The following is a 24,803-nucleotide window of genomic DNA, read 5'->3' on the forward strand; positions in this document are numbered from 1 at the left end:
TGTCTAATGGAAGGTCTTATCACAGGCGGGACCCACAGCCCTTATCATACCTGCCTCCTATCAGCCCCACACTGGATTATCCCTGAAGGGCGAATCTGCACGCCTTCAATCATTTACTCTATCACAAGGACCCATCTCGGCTGTAGCCTCTCTGTCAGCCATGAAAAGCAGTGAGAAAGAGAGAGGGCGAGATGGAGGGAGGTGTAAAAAGGGAAGGGAAGGCAGAGAGGCTATTTCATGCTCTCCAGGGAAAATGTATCATGGAAACGTCACGGAAGCCCACATCGGTGTCGTGTTAGAGCTGGTCTGAGCATCGGCAGCCGAGAGGCAGCTGCAGGACGGAGAGGCCGGAGAAATCAGGTGCAGGAAAGCAGAGAAAATTGGGAAGGAGAGAGCGAAGGGTCTGAGACCTTTAGTCGAGGGGGGGGTGATGGCGACCATTTTCATTTCTCTCCAAGAGGTCTGAGAGCCAGAGCTGCATCAGTAAGAGGATTCGTCCAGATTGCCTCATTCGCCTCTCCAGCGTGGCCGGTAGAAGCCAGATGGCGAATCCAACTAATAACACAGCCGAGATTAGTTTGGGAAGTGTGGGACAAAGGGGTGAGGACGACACTGGGGGGGGAATTAGGGGAAGTTTACTCTCAAGAGAAAGCAGGAATTCAGTAATTGTCCTTTCCACATCCAGCGGCTTATTTCCCCACAAAGGATGTTGACGGAAAAAAAAACAATTCCTGCTAAAACATATGAAAAGAAGAAATGTCTCCCTCTTCTCTATCGACTCTTTGAGGTCTTCCTTTTGGAGGCTGGCGTTTTGCTTTTGTTTAGGTCTCCACCGCAGGCTCGTCAGTTTTTCTTTCTGTGCCGGGTCTGAAGCAGAAATCCTTCCTCGGGGTTTTGGGCTGTAAATGCCAGCCAGCAAGTCTGTTTGTTGTTTTAGCTCCGAACAAAAAGAACGGCAAGTTTTGTTTGCTGCGTTAGTTGCAGTGGTAATGCTCGCATATTAAAGATTGATTCGGGTGGAATTGGCATTTCATGCACGGTTAGGTTTCAGTGAAGAAGCCTCTTGCAGAGATGATCCGAAGTGACTGGAGGACGTCATGTAAGGCCAAGGCTCCTTTGTGAATACGAAACCCGCCGAGGGAGAAGGATGAACCTCGGTTTCTGACTCTTTTTGATGACACACCGTCTCTTACACAGCCTCCTCTCTTCATCTTTCTCTTTTTGAGTCGGATTCACTTCATCTCTAATGCAGTCATTATACCTATGTACTCCTTTTCCTTTACGCCATGAGACATGCAGCCTTCTGGTCCCTCTCCTCCCTCGGCTCTTCCTCTGAGCATCTTATCCTCGTTTCAAACCTCACACCATGTCTCTAATGTTTGTAACGGGCGATGACAGTGACAGGCGTGTGGAGTGCAGCCATCACGCGGCCGATGGAGCTGTGGTAGCGACCAGCAGGGAGGACAGATGTGACAGGGAGGGACGGGTAGCCGAGGGAATTGGGATACATTTTGTTTTCGTGAGATTATTTACTCTGAACCTGACATTCCCTCTTGTAATCTGTATCATTACTCTGATTCAATGTGTTTTTTTTCTCCTGTCTTCATTCAAGAGTGTGGTCTTTTAGTTTGAAAGAGAAACACATTTAGTTTTTTGTAATGCTTTCACTCAAAACCGGACAGAGTGCAGGACAGATTTCCTGCACTCCAGCTCTTATCGTGCAAAAAACGCTGCTTCTGAATATGCGTGAAGGAAATCTGTCCACCAAAAATATCGAGCACAAGCAGAGCAAAACGAAAAGGGTGCAAAAATCTAAATGTGAGATTAAAAGAAAGGAAAAAAATCCACTTTATTCTAATTATAGCATGTAAATCATCCAAACCATATGATGCCAGCATGTTGCATGTGTGTCTCTTCTCTCGCAGGTGTCGGACCGCTGCGTTGTGGCTCTGGTGCCGAAACAGACCTCGTCGTACAACATCCCGACCTCGGCCAGCATATCACGCTCCTCCATCAGCAGATACGGTGAGCTTGTGTTCCAGATTTGTTCTTTTCAGACTCTTTTTGTGGCTGGGAAATGATTAATTGATTGAGAACTGCCACTTGGCATATGCTGTTATTATATTATGCAGTTATGGATGGATTTTCAAGCCTATTCAACAGGTAATCAACCGTTATTTCCTTCCAAACGTTGCTATTATTGCTGCACAAACACACAATAATGCTTTTGTTCCAGTTATGAACAAAAGCCAGATTCTCTCTCCTTGAGGGTTCGGCTCTGTTTGGAGGCGCTCGTCTTTGTGCTGCCGAGGGGGGGGGGGGGATTTGCAGCCTTTTTTTTTTCTCACTCCAACATCGTTAACTGACCAGCTCGGGTCCAAACTCAGTTGTACGGCACAAGATTGGGAAAAATGGAGAAAGAGAAAGAAATGAGGAAGAGGTGCGATTGAGAGAAAGTCCTGATGCCTTCGTAATGATGATGCAATACAGAGCAGCCTGCCTCGGTAATTGACAGCTCCCCAAAAATGATGCGTATGTATAAAAATGGGGAGAGAGGTCATGAGTGACAGCTGACACTCACTTTGGATCGGTCGAGCTGCTGCATCAGCTTCTCCTCTCCAATTAACAGACTCCAAATTACATCATCGGTGTATGAGGTCAGCGTTTAAACCCAGGACATGTTAGCATCGTTACTGTTCAGCGGGAGGAAGAGGAGACACGTCGTCCATCTTTCTTACACAGTCACTGAAATACACCCAAACCTCAGATGTGCTTGTCCTCGGTGCCGCTGGTTATCGACTGTGTGTCCTGAGCCAGACACACACAGCAGACACACACAGCAGACACACACAGCAGACACACACAGCAGACACACACAGCAGCACCAGGCGACTTGTGCCTGCTAATTATTCTCTGTGTGAATGGTGCTTCACACAAACAGAAGAAGATAAGTGAGCAAGGCCAATTATCAGATCGGGGATGGAAAGTGAACACTGCTTTTAAACTGCCGACCACCAAAAAAAAAGAAAAGAAAAAAGAACTGAGTTCCTTTTTCTCTCTGAGCAATTACAAGTCTCTGAAGCTGGAGGTGCTCGGTGGAAGCGTCTCCTCTCCAGGGTGGGTTCTGTGAACTAATGTGTAGTGACATTTGAAACGGAGCTGATGAGGAGTATCCGTGGTGACCTTTAAAAGACTGCAGAACACTTTATGACTCTCTTAAACAAAGCACCTTACTGTTGTGAGGAAAGACAGATGTGGACGAAACCTTCAAGTGATGTTGAGATGTTATTTCTGCTTAATCTGGACGTTACACTTCAAGCATCTCAACCATTAGAATCTGTCGCGGTTTCAGTCTGTTATTGTTGTGTTTTATTTTGTGTTTTATTTTGTGTGTTACTTGTTGCGGTTGCTCAGACGCTGGCGTTGTGTGTTTGCACGGCAGAGGAAGCAGAAGCTCTGCTGGCACGAGCCCGTCCCTCATCAATCACTGTGTGACGCCGCAGGCACAGCTGCACCGCGACACTTGCTGATGGATTCATACCAATTTAACGTTCAACACTTAGCATCTTGACTCAATTTACACCACCGGCACCCCCCCCCCGCTCCTCCCTGCAGCCTCAGAATCCGCCCGAACACAACCCCGGGGGGACGGCAGCGAGAGAGGGAAGGGGCCGTGGGTCATATAGAGGGAGTGGGAGTTAGGAAAAGGCTTAGGGGTGCAGGGGGGGGGGACGGAGGGGATGGCGAAATAGCAAGGCAGTAAAATCCAGTGACTGGATTAAGATGGGATTTGGGACCTCAATCCACCCTGCACGCAGCCACGTACACCCAAAGCCCCTTCCTCAGGCCCGGGTCCCTCGGGGCCGATCCACAGGTGCAAGCCCATCTGACTCGGAACCTGTAAGTGGCTGTAACGGCGGCAAAAAGCTTTGTTGTTGCCCAGCTCAGCTTTTTGAAGGCAGGTGAGAAAGCTTCTGGTGGAGATCCTGAATCTCTGGAGAGCATGTGCCAGCAGGAGATACCTGCTAATTAGGGAAACTAAAAAACAGCATCATTCAGCAGACTGAGTGAGGAAGAGCAACGAGGCCGGAGCATGAGAGCAGAGGAGAGTGTACGTATGGATGGATGAAGGAGGGTGGCTTCAGAGCGTGACAAATTAAGGATCTTTTGATGCATTAATTAGAGTGGGACATTTCCAACATGGCGTTGGCACGATGTGGCAGCGAAGAGCCAATTATGACGGCTTTTAAGAGCAGCCAGACACAGAGGCAGGGATTATATAAGCAGGGAAACGGAACAAAAATACAATTCAGGATGGACGACGTGGGAACCAGAGAATAAATATGTTGTTTTCTCTAAATGCCGCTGTCCTGTGTAGGAAAACGGGTTTTACTTTTACCTTGTGTCACCACGGATACCGATATCAAGAGGGATGGCACGAGTCAATGCAAAGCCAGGCACCAGCAACCTTCCATCCCGTTCAGCACTTTGCTTGTTCTATGAAATTATGCACCACTGCAATTCCCCCCCCCCCCCCCCCCCCCAGCCTGGCTTAGAGCAGGATTCAGCTTTGTAATGAGTTACAAAGGAGAGATGTGTGTTGTGGGTGTGCTATTTTAGCTGTATATGCTTAAATCACACAAAGGGAAGCTTTTGTAATCACAGTCATTTAGTCTTACCGATAATTCTCTTTGTCTTTTCCCCGGACAGACTCGTCGTTCCGCTACACAGGAAGTCCCGACAGCCTGCGGTCGCGTGCGCCCATGATCACCCCCGATCTGGAGAGCGGTGTGAAGGTGTGGCATCTGGTGAAGAACCACGAGCACGGGGACCAGAAGGAAGGAGACCGCGGCAGCAAGATGGTCTCTGAGATTTATCTGACCCGGCTGCTAGCGACCAAGGTACATCGATATTCCCCCAGACTCCCAACATGCTCAGTTTTCTTAAAGCTTCTATGTGTAGAATCTAGTGACATCTAGTGTTGAAGTTGCATGTTGCAGCCGAATACCTTCATTTGTCATAAAAACTCAAAAGATGTTTAGTTTGGGATCCTATTAAAAACATGGTGGCCTCCATAGAGAGGACCCACTCCTGATGTAAATATAAATCGTTTAAATATAAAAGGCTGATTCTCAAGTAAAGAAAACAACAATTTGTACAATTTAGAAGATTACACACAAGCAAAAATACCACTAGGGTTATTTTATATTCAATTTCTGCCAATAGATCTCTTTCACCTAAATGTTACACTCTGAATTTTTACCATTTAACACCACATTGCTGAATTCAGCTTGTGTTTTTAAGCGCAGTTCTATTTTTTCTCCCAGGGTACACTACAAAAGTTTGTCGACGACCTGTTTGAGACGTTGTTCAGCACCGTCCACCGGGGGAGCTCTCTTCCCTTGGCCATCAAATACATGTTTGACTTCCTGGACGAGCAGGCGGACAAACATGCCATTCACGACCAAGACGTTCGTCACACATGGAAAAGCAACTGGTGAGGCGACTGTACACCGTGATGTAACTTTCTTCTTTCATCACACGATGGCTCGAACCGAGACCCTCTCCGATAACTTCTGTCCGTCTCTCACCGATTCTCTTTGTCTCCCTCCTGCAGCCTCCCCTTGCGTTTCTGGGTGAACGTGATCAAGAACCCGCAGTTTGTGTTTGACATCCACAAGAGCAGCATCACGGACGCCTGTCTGTCCGTCGTGGCTCAAACCTTCATGGACTCCTGCTCCACGTCCGAGCACCGCCTCGGCAAAGACTCTCCGTCCAATAAGCTGCTCTACGCTAAAGACATCCCCAATTACAAGAGCTGGGTAGAGAGGTAGGAGCCGGAGCAGCCTCAGTCTGATCCCACCCCCCCTACTTGTCTCATCTTTTTTGCATCCTCTTGAAATAAAAGCTGTGATATTTGGGGAATTGATTCACGATTCTCTTTAGCTTCACTACTCAGCCAGATTCTGTTAAAGTCTTTTGTGTTAGCAGGCACGCGATGTTAGTGGAAGTGATATTATTACTTAAATATGCGACTCAGCATGTCTCTAAAGTCGCTGCTTGGTCTGCTGTGTCCTCAGGTACTACGCCGACATCAACCGGCTGCCGTCCATCAGCGACCAGGACATGAATGCGTATTTGGCAGAGCAGGCCAGACTCCACTCAACAGAGTTCAACATGATCAGTGCGCTCAACGAGATCTACTCCTACATCAGCAAGTACAGCGAGGAGGTCGGTGATATCTGCCTACACTCATGTATTTACTCACACACACATGCAAAATAAGGACATATGACCATTGCATGATCTATCATCTATCTAATAATTCCAGAAGTCTCAGTGTCTCGCGTGTTGTTAAGGGCCCAAGAAAGTGCAGTGTTTCAAATTTGATGCGGAACAAGTGTTACGTTCACTAATAATTAACTTTGAATAAACAAGCAACCAAGGTCACAACAAACAGCCGATATACCAGACCAGGGTTTTTCTGGTTTTCTACGGCTCTTCTTGCAGCAGCGGGGGGGTGAAGCAGCCTCAAGGTTCTGCAGACTGACTCCTCCTTCTTATATCTGCTGAGGCTCAATACACTTCCATAAAGAAAAACAGCAATCAGCATCACCACAGCCTAAACAAACAAGGAGCAGAACACCAGAGTAGGGAACACCCAACAAAGAGGAGATGCTGTAATTGTTAATTGAATTTAATAAGACATTTACTTTTATACTCTATTAAAAACATCCTCCACATTGACACCAGCTCCATCCATTATCTCTCTTTCTCTATTTTCCCTCTCTCGCTTTTTGCCTTTTCCATGTAATGACTCCTGACGCATTAACAATCCAAAGTCCAACAGAGAGGTTACATTATAAGTTATTATGTAACGGGGTTTTTTCTTTCTCAGCTGCTGTTGAACCAGTGCCTCTTATAAAATGTTTTGTTATAATGTTAAGTATTCCTATGCAGTGTAATTTCTTCTCCGAGCTGGCTGCTCTCCTCCCGTGAACTCACCACCGAGCTGCACTCCACTTGAACACATTTTACCTGGAGGGCAGTCCCAGGCGCTGATTGCATAATGAGCTCCTGCCCTCGTGAATCAGCCGCTAATTACGGGCAGATTGTGAGCACAAAATTGAACGAAAGGCACGCCGCGGAGTTAACCCGCACTTTAACGTATGTATAACTCGCCCTTGGTGTTTGCAGGCTATTCATATCTGCCGAAGGTTAGTGAGGTCAGCTCCGAGTCTTCAGTAGACTTCCCCAAAGCCCAGAGGTGTGTGGTGAGACCTGAGCTTAACAAGGCAGGGTGCCTGATCTGTGAAGGAGAAAGTGGATGTCGACACACTCAGCGTGCCTGTGCTGAGTGAGAATGAGCTACCTGTTATCTAGAGTAGAATCATAGGCCACGCAAACACACACACACAGGCTGTTAGATCACATAGAAATGAAGGAAGGAAGAGTAAGGAAAGAGCATTCATGGAGACATTCTGCTTCTAATGTCAGGTCCTCCTCTGGGAAGCATTAGCCTGACCTTTCTGTTGGACCACAGCATCTCTCTCTCTCTCTCTCTCTCTCTCTCTCTCTCTGCCTCCTCCTTCCTTTCGCAATTCTTCTCTTTTTACCCATTACCCCTTTTGCTCTCTGTGCATTTAACACACGGGCTTTTACAACATTTGCAGTTGCTGCTGTCGGGTGCACACATCCACCTCTTCACTCCCATCCAGTGTCTCCTATCTCTTCAGATCGCAGAGGGTAGAAAAACCTCATCTAGGTCCCTGTAAACGCTCGTTCATTCTCTCTCCGCCCTTCACAAAGGGGCTGCGTGAGGCGGGCGAACCAGGCCAGAGCGGCGGCCTGCTTAAATGGATTTGGGAGATGGTGGTGGGAGCTGCACCTGCATACAGTGCTGCAGATTAATAATAGATTGCTATCTGGCCCGATGAGGAGGAGGAAGCGCTGTGCTCGTAGCTGCCAGACTTTAAGAGCACTTAAGCAGATGAGTGGAAGATGGGAGGTGGGCAGGCAGAGGCTGTGTTCCGCAGGAGGACCGGCAGCAAACAAAGGTTTGCCGTGCGGAGTAAAAAGAGAGCGAGAGCGCTGCCGACATGTTTTTTTTACGACAAAAAGCAGACAGTTAATTTTTACTGCATAAACGGTGCACTCTCGTACAGCCTGCCAACGCCAAACTCCTGAAAATGAATATTGTGATCGTGACTGGCTGAAGGACGGAAAGACTTAAATGACTTTCCCATCAACGGAGACATGATACACCTCATGAAATGTCCCAAAGCACCAGAATAAACATAGTTCTGTGTGTTGTTTTACAGCAGCGGAGATCGTGAGAGGGGCCCGACGCAAACCAGATATTTTATTAATATTTATTACTGATTTATTTTCCTACCTCTGAATAAATAGGTGACAAAAAAAAACTGAATAAGTAAAGGAAAAATAATATTTGTAATCTAAAACGTGACCCAACATGGAAAATGCCCCCCCCTCATATTAATCCATTATTCATCTTTTACTTCAGAATAATTTAAATCACATTTTGCATAAGCAGGACCGATGAATTATTTTGTTTTAATTATGAATTATTGAATCAAACACTGCTTGCAGCGCAGTGTAGACTGATGTGAAATTGATCTAATGTAATAAACATACACAGCAGCAAACCATTGTTCAAATAACGGCTGCAGCATTTGCATGCACCCATTTGAAAGGTGTGGAAGACACATTGTAATACATGTGTTTTTTTTCACACTTTTACATTCATATTAAAGACCTTTTCCGTGTATGTTGGTGTCACCCTGACACAGATTGGTCCTGACAGGCCAGACGCCAGATGAGAGAGATGAGAGCAGAGCCTGTCTCAATCCCTTTTTGAACCCTACTTGACAAATGCCAAAATGTACGAGATGGGGCTGAGAAGATAAAACAGGAAAAGCTAATACACAAATGTGTCTCAATGTTGTCAGAGACAAAGGCGCTGATGTAATTCTTTCGTGTGATGTCTGTAGCAGAAACCTAAAAATCCGAACCGCTCTGTAAAAAATGTATAATTCTAGGTTTTGAAACACCAAAGCAGCAGACGCCCATTACTCGCTATTAAAGGTCATCAAATCTAATTCTGTAAATGTATCATAACAAGGATGGAATCACACACACACACACACACACACACACACATCTTGTATGCCTGGTGTCTGACCTGCTCCTTTGCGTCTGTACAGATCATGGCGGCTCTGGAGCAGGACGAGCAGGCGAGGAAACAGCGGCTCGGCTACAAGGTGGAGCAGCTCATCTCTGCAATGTCCCTCGAGAGCTGAGAGTGACCCCTGCTGGTGAACAGAGGGAACGAGGAAGCGCGGACCACAGCCTCTACTGGACCTTCCAAAATGGTCCCACATGACTTACCTCTCGTCGTGGCCTCAACCACGAGCCGGACCTGGGACCTCTTGTATTCACGGCCCGACAGACACACAACTGCATTCATTTGTTACACTCCCTCTTTGGCTTTCACGAGCTAGGGGTCCACAGACTGAGACAGAGGCCCCTGCAGCTGGGGCCCAAAGTGGCACAAGGAAGGAACATCTGCAGAGAAGACAACAACATGGCTTGTATTTATTTAGTTTTGTTTGCTTTTAGTTTTCTCAAAGAAAATATTCTCTCAGTTTAACAGGAAAGTGGGTGCATGCATGTGTGTGTGTGTGTGTGTGTGTGTGTGTGTGTGTGTGTGTGTGTGTGTGTGTGTGTGCACTGAGGAAGACTCCTGCAAAGACTGTGAGAGCAAACGGAGAAACAGATTTATTCTCTACTCAGACAGAAACTCTCATCCGAGTGTGAGACAAAAAAAAAGAAGAAGCGTGAAGCACAGGAGCAAACCTCACGTTGGACAGCGACGCTCAGATTTCTCAGATTTTATTTTTGTACTTGTACATGTGAATATTATCAGTTGCAGTTGAAATCCCCCCCGCAGGATGCTGTTGTACAGAGACATGGACATAGGGACGCTGCATCGGGGGGGCGTGGTCGTTACACAGGCCATGATCCATGTCTTCTCTCCTTCCCTGCCTCCTCGGACTTGATGCTTCAACGTGACTCGGACACAAAACGTCTCTCTGCTCTTTATCCAATCAGAAGTGTACAGGAATCTCTGTGCACGCGTGTCATCGAACAGTCAAATGAACTCTGCTGCTGGTGGTGGACACGGCTCAGCCAGCATGCTGAGACTGAGGACGATGACGAGGTCCACAGTGTATTTAGGAGATGACCTTGACTCAGCATCACACCGGGCGTCCAAGGCTTTCTCCAGCAGTGAGGTCATCTGTGTGTGTACCGGTCGATAACTTGCCAATCAGTGTCTGTGAATGTACAAAAATGTTTTTATTTGTTTTGTTTGAGTGTACGTCTATTTGAGTTTTATCAAAACACGAAGGGACTCAGTTGAACTGAGCTCCGTAGATATTTACAGCATCAAGTGTCAACCGTCCTGACCCCAAACCGTCCGGCTCGGTTCTCAACCACGTTCCTGCGAGAGGAGCAGTTACTACAAACCAGTGACTGTGAGTGAAGATGGACGACAGGTCTTCACCTTCTGGATAAAACACTGGATGAACATCCCAACTTGAAAGAAACATGTATCTAATGTCTTCTTTGACTTTTAAGTTTGGTCCGTGTCCCATCTGCTAACATGGAGGAGGTGGGATCTAAGACCTATACTTCAGTCAGCCACCAGGGGGTGATCCTGTTATTTTCACTTCTCTTTTGAGGATCTGTCGTGTCGTCCATCTTCACAGCATTTAGAGCCTATTAGATACCAGACCAGACCCTTTGGTAAAACTCTGTTTGTATCTGTGGGAACTTTCTGTTTCCTCTGCATGCGATCGCACATCACGATGTTTTTAAGGGTCCATCTTTTGATTTTATCAAGTGCTAACGAGTCCGGCCAGTTCTTGTTGGCCAGTCGAGACGGCAGCTGATGGGAGATCTTACCCGACCACCGTCCACGTCTTCGCACGGACAATAAAAAGCCTAACGCCGCGTGGGTCGACTTTGACCAAGTGCCAAAAAGATCCTGTCGTTTCCGATTCTTCGCTAATGTGTCAAAAATCGGTTTATGCTTTACAGAGGGAGCCAAGCTCTCGTATTTCTGAGTGTGGAGCCGGTTGAGGTTGAAGCGCGTGTGACTGGAGTTTAAAAAGTCAAGAAAGGTACGAAACCTAGGCAGGAGAAAAAGAGGAGGAGCATAAGACAGGGTGTGTGTCATGTTTTGTGGATGCGTCTTCAGACTTAAAACCAAACAGTCACCAGCTAAAAGGCCGATGTAACCTTCCAACCTTCTAGCTGGACGACGACAAACTGTAGATTCCGTCCTCTGGATTTAATTTTCCTCTCAGATATATATTTGCTTGTTGTTTACATCAAGTACTTGAACATTGGTAGTACTAACGGTTTGTACAGTGCAGTACTGCAACTGTGTGTGTGTGTGTGTGTGTGAGTGTGTGCTGAGAGTGTGCTGAGAGTGTGAAAAACACCATGGGCGGGTGAAAGGTGCTTCTTTTTCTCTGTGGCCTTAGATACCCACCTGCATGCTCACGATCTTATTAGTTCTCTCGGAGCTTCTCGGAGCCCAGCGTGTTTTTTTTTTGGGGGGGGGGGGGGGGGTTGATACCTGGCTCGGGCGCTCGGCTGCCAGATAAAGAAAGAGGAAAGGTGAAGAGGGTACGGGCCCGGCTCAGGCAGACATCGCCTGGCTCGGCGCTCGGTTTGCCTGCGCTGTTTGAAGAGAAGTGTCGAGAAGCGAGGGAGAGAGGGGAAGGTAGAGAGCGAGAGAGAGAGAGAGGGAGAGAGAGAGAGAGAGAGAGAGAACCCCTTTAGCTCTAGCTTCCTGCTCCGGCTTTGAAGCTGCTCTTTGATGTGAGTCAGTTGTGAGCACAGTGTGATCAGGAGATGGAGGAAAAAAAAGAAGAAACATCAAACTCGCAGCCAAGGAGACATGTAAGATGTGGTGGTGATTGACGTGCTATTACTGAGTCTGGCCAGTGGGGGGCAGAAGTGGGTAAGAGTAGCTGTGTTTTGCTCCAAGCACCTTGTTTCGCTCCCTGACCCAAACATGTAGGTACACAACGGATTCCGAGTGCAAACACACGAAGCTTCTTCCTTTTGATTGAGGTGTCTTCCCAATTTCAGCGAATAGAATTGTATCCTCCTCATACCTCACATTGCTTGTATGGAGTAATGCTTTTTTTTTTATCATTTTAACAGGACGTAAATGCCTTTTCCTTTTCCCAAGGGATGAACTGTAGGTGTGTTAAAGTCCCTCCGACACTTGGAGTCCCCCCCCCCTGTCGTCAGATCTGAAATCAGAGACACACAAATTAGTCGAGAGTGTGTTTGATTTTTCCCTCAAAGATCATTTATATATCATCGCCTCCTCTTGTGTCGTGTGAGGTTTTTTTTGCATGCGTTATATTTCACGCCTCAGTTCTGTGCGGTTGCTCCACGTCGAGCCGCTGCCAACAGTCGAACTGCGATTCTTCCCCCAAAGCCCTTTTGTACGCGTCTTAAATCACAGCTGAATGCACCTTTTCTTTTGTGAAAGAGATTTTTTTGGGGGGTTTGTTTTTGTTGCTCATTGCTTGTTTCCATGCTTGATTCTGGGAACCTTTTCAATTCAGTTTGAAGTGAGAAGAAGGAAGCATGTTTACTCTTTCTGCAGCGCAGAAGGAAGTTTGACTGCCAGTAGTGACACGGAGAGACGCTCATGAACACGACCTCATTCCAGCTCAAGCTGATTGCAAACTGAAGATGCTATGTGCACTTTTTATTTGTGTTGCTCTCGGTGTGATGCGTTGCCGAAGAGGTGTTGTTGCGTTTCTTTTCTGGCACATGTCATCATCCCTATAGAAGACAAAAGCATTTTTTTATTGTTTGTTTCATGGCATCAGACTGAGGAACTGAAATCCAGATCAATGTAATAATCTCAATTATCACCAAGTATAAAATGAGTATCCTTCCATTTTAAACCCGTTGTAAACAAACCCTTTTTAGACACTGGAGTTCTGTAAAATAGTAATTACTGGCAATGATGATGACGATGATGATGATGATGATGATGATAATAATAATGGCTGTCTGTTCTTCTTGTTTTATAAAAGTGTTGTGAAAAATTGTAAGAAACTTAAAGTATTTAAAAAAGTTTGTTCTCTTGTTTTTTATTTGCTTTGGTTTTGTTATGATAATATATTATTGTGTACCTATTGTAAATATGAAGCACACCTATTTTGCAAGCCAAGGATTCACTTTGTACTGTTGTTATATATAAATAAACTTTGCTGGTTAAAAATTGCATAGAGCTGAAATCTGTATCCACGTCTTTTTGTTTTAGACACAATTAACAACCTGTCACTCCTAGACAAAATATCAAATGTTGAATATAAAAATAATACAAACATGGTTTAAATGTTGAAATTATATAATAATAATAATGAAAGGAAAATACAAGAAACGAAGGTTAAGCAAATAAATTGAGGATTAACAAGGTTCCAGAGTTAATTATAATTTAATTGAATTGTCTTTTTATTGATTTACTCGTTATAAAATCTATTTGCTTGTTCCTTTTTAATTTGAAATAAAATAAATCTGTAGAAACATGATATTCAAGAGGCCAGAAACATGATTTCTGAAGCCAACTTGACCCTTGACCTTAAAAATGTGAGAGTCTGAACATTTCAGCCAAATTTGAAGGGATCTCTCGAGGAATTGTGGGATTTGGAGATCGGATAAATAAACATCATGTTTTGAATCATGTCACAAGCGTAAAACAGGTTTTGTTCCTGCTGCAAGGGATTATGGGATGGAATCACCTCCTGCCCTGTCCCCTCTGTAGGTTCAATGAGATTAGACATTAAGGATTTCAAGCATGTTCCCTCAACAAATAAGAGAAGTTGAAACATAATTAGGAAACTTCATCAACAAAGACTATCCAGCTGTAGCCTGTTGGTTTCTACCCTTTATTTACATGTTGGCAATATTTAAAATGAGCTTTTATCAGTTCCTCTTCTTTTCCCTACGAATTCAAAGCACATTTTTAGACATTTACTCGTTTACACACCAGAGATAATGTCATCCGCTGGAAACACAAGGCACGCTGAATATAAAAAGGTTTGTGTTGTGTTGTGTTTGTGCCGATTTGACTGAGTTACTGAGAAGAGAAGGAGCGTGAGTTTGATTCAAATTGCGCAATTGTGCACCGAGGGTCTGGGAGTGCTGCAAATTGCCTCGTTGAAGCTGCTGCTGCCGACTGTGTTGATGAAGGAGCCAAACCACAATATCCAGTATCCTGCTGTTTCCAGCGCTGTGGTATTATACCTGTCACTTTCTCCTCACACCTCCCATCAGGGGGGGGGGGGGACTCACAGTTTGAAAACCTCTGTCCTGAGGCACATGTCTGGCACATCCCCAAACTCCTCCAGTGTGTGTGGGCGCCAGGGAGACAAAGTTTACAGCTCGGCCCTCACCTGCTTCTCTGAGTTCATCCTCTATTTCCCACTCACTTCCTCTCCTGGCCAGCAGCTATACCGGAGTAACCCACGGCTGTAGCATGCTGAATGGTGATAGTTTGTCTTCGTGCAGCATCACCGGGCCACGCAATCACATTAGGTTTCTGCTGGAGGTTTGGGTCAGTGTGTTTATCTGGAGACGAAATGGCCCCGAGGTCAGCGAGCCGGCAGGAAACGACTGCGGACGACCACTGAGGCGCAAGTGCAAGTGCTCATACTTTCTAATAACTGTCCAACCGGTTGGATGCAGCTTTGTTATACGAGAGAGAAGCAGGAGGCAGAAGCTGCAGGTGAGTGGGCAGAGAGAGCACTAGGAAAGAGCTTCAATCACAATCAGATTTATGTATCAGTACAAAATTAGGAGTTTGACTCTGGTAGTTGCGCTCGGTGGACTTACACAAATGCAACATACAATAAACGTGACCTATATGTATAATAAAGATAAACTGTACAAGACAGTAAAGCAACAGGAAACAATGTGGACAACAAACATTTTACCACTAATTATGACAAATTTGGCTGAAATGTTCAGACTCTCACATTTTTAAGGTCAAGGGTCAGGGTGACTTCAGAAATCATGTTTCTGGTCTCTTGAATAGCATGTTTCTATAGATTTATTCTATTTAAAATAAAAAAGGAACAAACAAATAGATTTTCTAACGATTAAATCAATAAAAAGATTTTGACTCTGGTGTAGTTGCGCTCGGTGGACTTACACAAATACACATAAATTAAACGTGACCACTATGTGCAATAAAGATAAACTGTACAAGACAATAAAGCAACAGTAAACATTATACACAAGAAACATTTCACCACTAATATGACCAGAGGAAAATAGTGCAGTGCAACAAATATGGATCGATAACAAACACTTTACATATATGGTGCAGAGTTGCTGAATCAAGAATGGATCAATATGAATAGGATGCAAGGTATATACACACAAGGTGTGTCGATCCTATTGAAGGTAGTGCATTTGTGTAATGTGCAGTTTATACTTCTATAATCTACACAACGTCCAGCCATCAGGAGGCGATCCAGATGTTTTGTCTTCTTTTTTGAGTAGCTGTCATGTCTTTGTCTAAGGCAGAAACAGTGTTGCTCCTCATCCCAGTCTATGAAGCAGTATTCTACATCTCGAGTCCCTTGGCCTTCTCCTGTATTTCCTCTGGGGAAGGTTCTAATCCCCGCTGCTTCTAATCCTGCACTGCTGGGACCAATTCAAATCCACGTGGGACTTAAGGCCCTGTAATGCCTTTACAAGTAGTAGCGTAAAGCTGACATCCCATTCGTTCTGGGTAGGATTCTCAGCCTGGATTACAAGGCAAATTCTGAAATAATTAATGCGTGTTGGCAAGAGAGGATGCCAGGGGTGACTTCAACCCCATTTCGAAGAATAGTCGCGTATTAATTTCACAATGAAACGATTCCTGACACTTTGTTGGAACTCGTCGCTTCTCGTTCTGATCCGAATGGTTGTTAGTCTTTGTTTTATCTCTTAAGGCAAAATGAGGTGAAAACCTCTGTATTAATCACAGCTGACATTTTGTCACCATGTGTTTAATCATAAACAGGTTATGGATCAACATCTATTGCGGTGTTTGCAGAATTGTTCATCTGTAGATGATAAACACACCGAACCCCACGAGTGCATGGGTGAACATGTAAAGTGCTTCACAACAAACTGTAACTTTGCTCTAATTAACGTTTACGAGATCAGAGAGAACTTGTGATTGCTGCCGAGGCGAGAACCGAGGCGAGGAGAGAAGCATCACAACATTTAGGCTAAAAACACAGTGTGAATGACACCAGTGGAATTTGAATGTCGGAGCTTACGGACACTTGGATGACACCACAGGAGCAGAATGGAGGCATTTTCTGTTTTTATTTAGTTTTACGTTTGAAGAAAAGGTCGCGATTAACTTCAATTTGAGCTGCAATGCTGTTAACCCCTGAAACTCCTCAAGTGTGGATTCAAACGCTGCATCGGCATAAAGGTGAGTAGACAATAAATACATTTTCATTTTTGGCTGAACTATCCCTTTAAAATCCTTTGTCTGATTCTGTCTCCTCCAGATGATGGAGCATTCTCCCTGTTCCAGTGGTAGAAACCATTTCCAGGCTCAGTTCTTCCTCTCCATGCTTTGCCAGTGTCACCAGCTCTCAGCACAGGATCTATTTATAGTGGAGCTGTCACTCTCAGCCGGTCTCGCCGCTCGCTCATTAGAACGCCACAGCACGACACACGCCGGCCACGTCTGCATAATTCACGGGTCAGAGACTCGTTCGGGAGCATGTGTTAACCTCACACACACACACACATGTGCACGTCACACATGATCCAGTTAATGGTGTGATGTTTGGAAACAGATGCACACGTGAATAAACATGGGAATAATCAGAAGAGTCCTGGGTGTAAGACAAACAAACAAACATCTGATAATAGATAGAAACATGAAACTATATTATGTTGTTTTTCCAGTACAGGTTTTCTTCAAAAGTATCTTTACATATGACATGATGCATTATCACATTAACTAATTCACACACATTTCAAGTGCTGGAATAAATCCCATCCATGTTCCTGTTTTAATTTCTCAACGTATTTCTGTTAAAGGTTTAGATGTTTGTTATATCTCTTCACAAATATGAAAACAGCTGTAAAAATATATTTCTGACACATGTTTTCGGAGTAAAATGTGATATGAATTAATTAATTTAATAATGATCTATGAACTGAACCTTCAGAATATAAAATAGGGAAATTGAATAATATTTCCCCCAGAGTTTACGAAACCCAATGTTTTCTTGTTGATGTTTTATATTTGAAATCTAGACACAAACTGGATTAAATTAAATGTGAAAATCTGTATTATTGAGCTTTTCTTTCCAATAGTTTGGAATAAACATTATGAGGCAAAAAGGCCCAATATTTCAAAATTGACCAAAGTTTCCTCCTGACATTTGCTGACGATGACTTCTACCTCTCTCATCTGTGACTCTTCCTATCTGCAGGCTGCCGATCGGTGTCTTCCTGTGGACGCCACTTGTCCCTGCCCCCCCGAGATGGTAATGAGGTTCCCCCAGCAGGCTCCCCCCCACCAGCAGGCTCCCTGTCAGCGTCCCGTCGTGTGGCCTCATCTCTTTTAGCACCGCACAGCAAAAACAAAGAGGTGGGTGTCGTCCATTCGATCCAACGGCCTACGCTCCACCCAGAACAACTGTGCTTCCAAAAAGTGCTGGAGTCGGTCTTTTCCAGCAATGCAAATGAGCAGGGACATTAAAAAAACACACAAGTGCACGGAGGGATGGGGTTGTGTTAAGAATCTGAAGTCACAGAACACACATAATTGGATTTGTGTGTGTGTGTGTGTGTTTGTGTGTGTGTGTGTGTGTGTGTGTGTTTGCACTCTTACAGATGCACACAGTGACACAACTCAGATCCCTCCCTGGCTTGAGGGTTCAGGTGAGGAATCCAAAGTTCCCGATGCTGGAGCGCTCATTTGCATATGCAGATGTTAATTACCACTGGAGCTTGTATGGGCCAATCAGCAGGCTGCCGGAACAGCTTGTGCATCGCTAACTCCCTCCCTCCCCCCCTTACAGGTCGCCGTTTCCACGGTTACTCCCCTGGCTGATAATAAAGATAATCACCAGCGATTTCCCTTCATGGCTCATTTTCTCCTGCTCGCTGCTGAAAGGCCAGAGCGCCGCTGTCTGATTCTCCACGCCGAGCTCTTATCAGCTCGCCAGGGCCGGGGACTGGGGCGGGGGGGCCAAGTCGACACACCACCTGCCACACACTCACCAGAGGGGACAGATCCGTTCAGTCACAGTCTCTGATGCGGAGGGGTAATGAGTGCGAGATCATCCATCCGGTGTGGTGTAATTGTGGTTGGAGTGAAGGCCTGGATGAGAGGGGGGGGGGGGTCAGATGGGATGAGATCAGGTGATGTTATCACACTCACTGGGACAAGGTGCTGGGTTCGGCCTGTTGGGCAACGATGAAAGAAGGGTTTTCAAAAAAGCTTGATGTCAAGGCCAGTGGAAACTCCATCGATGGAGAAGATCCACCAGATATTTACAGAACTCTGAACTCTTCATGGTTAAAAATGACTTTTTAACATCATCTCTATTTGTCACCACCAACTCTGAACCACAATCTGCTGTCATTAAACACTGCCTGTTGCACACTGCACACCTCTTCAAGCCAGCCATCTGTTATCGGCCAATACAATAGATCCAATTCCCGCTCACTCTCTCTCTCTCTCCCTCTCTCCCCCCTTCCCTCCGTCTCCTTCCCCGTGCTCCCTTGAATTCCATTGTCCAGACAGGAACGTGCCTGGGATAGCAAGGCGTTGCTTTCGCCACACTTCTTTGAGAATTATTTAAGGCCTAGGAGTTTCTGTGAAATTAATATTTGATGTGCAGGACCTGAGCGTCTCCTGACGAGCCCAGAGCAAGACTTCAGAGAAGGACTGGGTGGAGGTGTGTAGCGCCCTGCTTCAAAACACACACCACTCATCAATATACCCCCCCAAAAATTGAGGTTTTATATTCTGTTATTGAATGAAAAGGTGTGAAGGTTATCTGATATGATCTCGGATTGCATTTTGTGTGAGTCTCTTCTTTTATTTGTCTTCTTCCTCGTCCTCTTGACTTAAGGTCCATCTCCATTGTCTTCTGTCATTGTCCGTTGTGTTTCTTTTTGACTTGTATCTCTCAAGATCTCCTCTCTCCCTCAATGTGACATATGGTCGATTCCCTGTGACAAGAATCAAGATGAGCAAACCTACATGTTGGTCTCTCCTGCTGCCACAAGAGAGCAGAGTTGAGTCATTTAGAAAGTTCTTCTCCCCTGATGTCTTTAAACTCGAGATGGGTTTTACAACCCTGGTCTCACAGCGCCATCTCGTGGTTTGTGTGCGGAATAGCTTTGAGGCAAAACTCCCTTGTAAAATGAATCACACTCCTCCAGAGAAAGAGTTCAGACAGCTGTTCATTATTGTTTGAGTCACATAGTTTGATATTAGAATAACAAAGGAAAAAATATGGAGCATAAAAGTTTAAACCTTCAAATTTGGAGGAAGAAACCGATGAAAAACAAAAAAACATCTGTTTCATGTGATTTGTTTGAGCTTCATGCAGATTTAAATGGATTCCTAAAAGCCTATAATATCAGTCACTACCAACCTTTGCCATAAAATAAAAAGATACAACAGTCTTGAATCACCCAGTTTTATAGTGACAGTCCACCGCTGACAGTTTGACTCATGTGAGAGAGATGAATGGAACAGATACGTGTAATGAGAGCCATCTGGGCAGCCGGCACACTAATGAATTAATCCCACAGACCTTATCTGGCCGTGCGCTGCCAGAACACACACAGTTTATTGTGTACTTGCAGCGTGCCAACACTGTGCTGGCGTGCACTGGTCTGGTATCCTGCAAGCGGCCGCGTTCCATTTTTCTGTGAAAGGATGCTCCTGGTAAGTTCACCTAACAAGTTTAAAGAGATGATCATCTGAAGCTGTGTTCTGGGGTCTCTTGTCCTCATGTGTCTCCCGCCCTATGCACTCTTTGTGTTTCTCTTGTGATGAATAGAAACAGTCACGTAACTTGGACATTAAGGGATAATAAATGATTGCTCAATACTGTATGGTTGCGAAACATGAGCTGTGAAACCTCTTTTGAAAAGGCTAAATGCTCCGGTCTCATTCTGTGTGAAGGATCTCTCTCGTGCACATTCTGCATTAATATGCATGGACCTATATTAAAGAAGAAAATCTGGATCAGGGATTTAATTCTCCTTGGGGGGGGGGGGGGGGGGGGTTGTGGACTGAGCACCTCTGCGACCCGGGGCGCTCCCACCCTTCACAACCCTCTCAACCTTGTGCATAAATCACTTCAAGATGTCTGCAGAGCCGACCAATCAGAGCCAATTAGGCCTCGTTACAGGCCTGTGGAGTTTGCCCTTTTCAAAAAAAGAGAAAACACGGGGAAAGGACACGAGGAAGCCGGGGACAGAGCGGAGACTCGAAAAAATGAGGTCACGAGAAGACAGAGCCAGAGAGAAAGGCAATGTGGGTGGATGTGTACGAGAGGACTGAAGGTTCTCCTCCTAACCAGAGCTGGGGGGTTTTCCAAAACCTGTTGCTATGTTCACTAAACCCCGGAGTGAAAGTCTGCTCGTGAAACCGTTGCACCGCTCTGTGCATTGGGCTTGGGCGGCCGGTGCCATGGGACTGATTTTAGGAACAATAGGAGTAGGCTTCCACCAGAGGGGAGTGCTAAGGAAGAACATCTGTAAGGGATCAAGGCAGAGGAGAGGATGGAGGAGAGCTGGAGGGGGAGGAGGGAGGAGGAGGAATCAGGATTTTGGCATCGTGGTGTAACAACGCAGAGCTCTCATCAAAGTGAGCACGTCATGCACATCAGAACTAAATGAATAAGAGCTCTGGAGTCGATCAGGACTGTGTGTATCGATATATTCGGTTCCCTTCCTGCCGCACATATCCAGCAGTATTGTGTGTGAAAATTGTGTTTACGCAGAAACTTTCTTTGGGTCTGTCATAACATGATGTAAGAACAAAAGAGGCCTTGGTTATATTTCCTGTTTGCCTCTGTCTCCGCCCGTTCTCTGCAATAGGATGACATGTCACTGCTGATAACGAGCTCGTGACAACATGTCCTCGACGCTGCAGCTTTTGTTATCTCAGATTTTCTTGGATTTGGGATTTTGGGATTGAGCCTTTAACTTAATTGCTTAAAAGGCCGGGGTTCTTAAACTGAACCCAGGACCGTTAGATTTCCTCTGAACAGGTCACATTTGAGACCTGACCCCCTGACCTCCTGACCTGAACGTGTATGGACACTTCACATTGATCGGCAGCTACACTCGAGCCCTGGCTGTTGTGTTACTCTTATGTCTTCCTGTGTTTCTCTTTCCACGCAGCTCCCTCGGTGAGAAACTGGACTCTGGTGCTGCCCCCCCCCCCACCCCATCACGATGCGGAAACACTCGGCCAGTTTCACACGGTCTTATGTAACGCACATGGAATTCGACCGGGCATCCAGATAGCACAGGCGACAGGGTTGAGGTTGACTATATAAATACATTTCCGTGTTTGTCATTCATGGGTCATCACCGGGTCTGTCTGCACACACAGGGCATGGGGAGACCCGTCATGCACCAGGAGAATGGCAGGAAACAGAAGAGGAAATTTGATGCGGGAGAACAGATAGATGGACAGGTCAACAGGAAGATGAGGGAGGAGAGGATGGAGGCACAGGCAGTGTCATCGCACGGAGACAGAACATTTTTCCTGGTTTCCTCTGCGCCATCGGTCAAATGACTGATGACCCCACTTCGAGAAACCTCTCCAATAATCTGCATGTACAAATTCCAGCTCCACACCCCTTGGAGACCCTCTGAGGGAGAACTCCCCACATCTGGACACTCTGATTTAATCATTATGACACAGATGGCATCTTATACTGTCCCACATCCGAATCTTTCTCACCAGCATGGACCGAACCACGACAGTCCTCTGAATCTGTTCATGGAGATTCAGGCTGTATTGGATTTTGCGGATCGGATGAAGGGATGAAGATGGATGAAGAATGTCTCTGTCATGCTGGTCTGGGAGGACATGCTGTGGACTGGACGGATGGAGAAACAGTGTGGGGGTTCCGTCTCAGGCACATTTCCGCCTCAAGCTGATGTCCGACCCCCAGATAGAAGCTATAGGGAGAGACATGAGAGAAATATGCCCCCGGATTGAATTGGAAGGGAGGAGGGAGGAGGAAAGGAAGGATGAAGGGATGTAGGTAGGGAAGGGAGGTAAATGGATGAGGGGAAGGTAGGGTGGGTTGAGACACACGGAGCAGGACGACCTCTATTTACAACTGCATGTGAATATGTCAAATCTACGAGGGACTAGATTTTGGGGCTAGAGGCCTTCTGGTTTCTATTTCGACCAATCAGGTTCGAGCAGGGTGTGGCGGCCCACGGGAGCAAAAGAGGCGGAGACACACTGACTTAAGGCATCAGCTCTTGGTTTTTTATTTGTGTTTGCATTCATATTCAGATAGCTCCTAATAGAGATTAGCCTAAATGTTGTCTGGACCTAAGACTCTTACAGAAAGTTTTGCTGTCTTTGTTTTTTTGTGGAGAAACTATTCATTACTAAACGGTGACGGACAGAGGCTGATTTCGCAATATCAATATCAAAAACAATATTCCATACATTATTTCAAATCAGTTCAATTGTTTTTTGCATTCAAAAACAAACCAACAAGCAGACAGGGGTGAATATATCACCTTAAAGCAAGGTTTGAGTGCAGGTATGAAGATTAAAGCAGACTAACGAATGAAATATGAAATATGAAAAACTGTTATTTCATTGCAGTCTGGAAGAAGAACAGATATCTTAGATTGGAAGACACAGTAAAGACAGTGGATCACAACAGAAGAGGGGAAACAAGGCCACCAGCAGGACTATTATTGGAAACAGCAACAACTCAGCCTCCGGATCTCATGCTCTCAAATTCATGCATTTTAGGAATCTGCCAGTGTTTAATGTAACCGACATTATCTCCATATTTATGCCTGTTAGCCAGAACAGTCACATGTCAGTCATGCTGCTGCGATGACTCCGTCCAGCTGGCTCCGAGACAAGACTCGCAAAACAGCAAAAACCTCCTTCGAGGAGAGAAAAATCCAAACAGGTCCCCGGGGGTCAGATTCTCTGCTGCCATGTGCTGATCCTCGTGATGTCCTGGACAGATTCTTTGTGCATGTGAACTTAAAACAAGTGAAAAGAAGTGGGGAGGAAAAGGAGGAAGAGATGTGACCCTAACCCTCTCAGAAATACCCCCCGCCAGGGTTAGCTAATCAGGATTCTCCAGCTGTAAACAGACGCATGCTTCGCCATGTCACACACAATCCTCCACAAGTGCACACAACCAGGAGAGCAGTTAAAAGAGATGTCAACTGAAAATGTGAGCATCAGGTTTCAGGTTTATTCCATTGATGTATCAATTTTGTATTCACAAAGACAGACAGGCACATAAGCATAACGGCTGGAAAACAGATGTTCCTGAAGTAAAATGAAATAACCCAATGAATTAGATGAAAAATAAATACAGTCAGAGAATAAAAGTGGGTCTTAAGATGCATTTTGAAAAAAGATGAACTGGCCTCAGGCAGATTGTTCCAGATCTGAGCCGCAGCTACAGAGACGAAGCCCTTTTACCAAACTTGTTTAAGAGGTTCTGAGATACACACAGGGATGAGACCATAGAAGAGATATCATATCGTTGTTTTTATAATTATCACCATAAATGTCTACATATATAATTGATTAGTTTTTGCTCCTGAGTGAAGGTTGTAGAGACATACAGCAAAACATTCTGCAAATCTAATGTAGATGAATGATGTGTTATCTGTACTCGCACTACACAAACACGTTATATCAATACTTTCAAATTAAACTTTTGTCAGATTGCTGTTGATCAACATTATATTGATTTGCTGCTCAGCCCTATTAGTCCAGGCAAAGTAGCCCATTTTGGAGCCAAAAATAGAAGTAATTGTAAAAGAATTTTTTTCAGCATAGATTATTTCTATGAGGTGTCCAGAACAACATACTAAAAGTCCTAAGAAATCCTAGTTGAGGAAATATGTTATATATATATTTAATAAGTGTGGAGCTCATGTGCTTGTCAAATTCATTTCAAAAGAAACTTGTAATACAAAAAATGTTACGTTTCATGGTCACTTTCATTGTGTAAAGTTTTATTTTGATTGGAGTAAAGGAAAAAAATAGTCTTTTTGGGGTGTATTGTTGCCGGGCCTTATTGGCACACATTGATGAGAATTAAACATATTTCCTCAACTAGGATTTCTTAGGACTTTTAGTATGTTGTTCTGGACACCTCATACAAATGATCTATGCTGAAAAAAATTATTTTACAATTAGTCGGTCGTAAAACGCTACTTTGCCTGGACTATATAAGGATATAAGGATAGTGTTGGTTTGGACGTAGCTTGAGAGAGACTTTGGTAGAAGGAGATACAGTCCAGCCTGGATATCTGTGCATGAATGACTGTCCGAGAGTTAGATAGCTATCGATTATAACTCCCAGATTTCCAGTGTGTTAATGGTCTGACGCATGTGGAAGGTGATTGAGGCTCTGAACACTCGTGGTACATTTTTTGGTTGGTTTGGTTGCAAGATTACA

At 45.0% G+C, this 24,803-nt stretch overlaps 1 protein-coding gene across 1 annotated transcript in view; it reads left to right on the plus strand.

The window, feature by feature from the left end:
- Nucleotides 1–11,499, plus strand: part of plxna2 (plexin A2) — a 196,252-nt gene extending 184,753 nt beyond the window's left edge. The window contains exons 27-32 of the mRNA XM_061074305.1: nt 1,926–2,025; nt 4,711–4,901; nt 5,328–5,497; nt 5,618–5,830; nt 6,081–6,231; nt 9,225–11,499. Coding sequence (XP_060930288.1) covers nt 1,926–2,025; nt 4,711–4,901; nt 5,328–5,497; nt 5,618–5,830; nt 6,081–6,231; nt 9,225–9,320 — 921 coding nt within the window. The 3' untranslated portion in view covers nt 9,321–11,499. The remainder of the gene's footprint in view (nt 1–1,925; nt 2,026–4,710; nt 4,902–5,327; nt 5,498–5,617; nt 5,831–6,080; nt 6,232–9,224) is intronic.
- The last annotated feature ends 13,304 nt before the right edge of the window (nt 11,500–24,803 follow it).

This window comes from Limanda limanda, chromosome 7, assembly GCF_963576545.1.
Source record: "Limanda limanda chromosome 7, fLimLim1.1, whole genome shotgun sequence".
Taxonomy (NCBI): Eukaryota; Metazoa; Chordata; class Actinopteri; order Pleuronectiformes; family Pleuronectidae; genus Limanda; species Limanda limanda.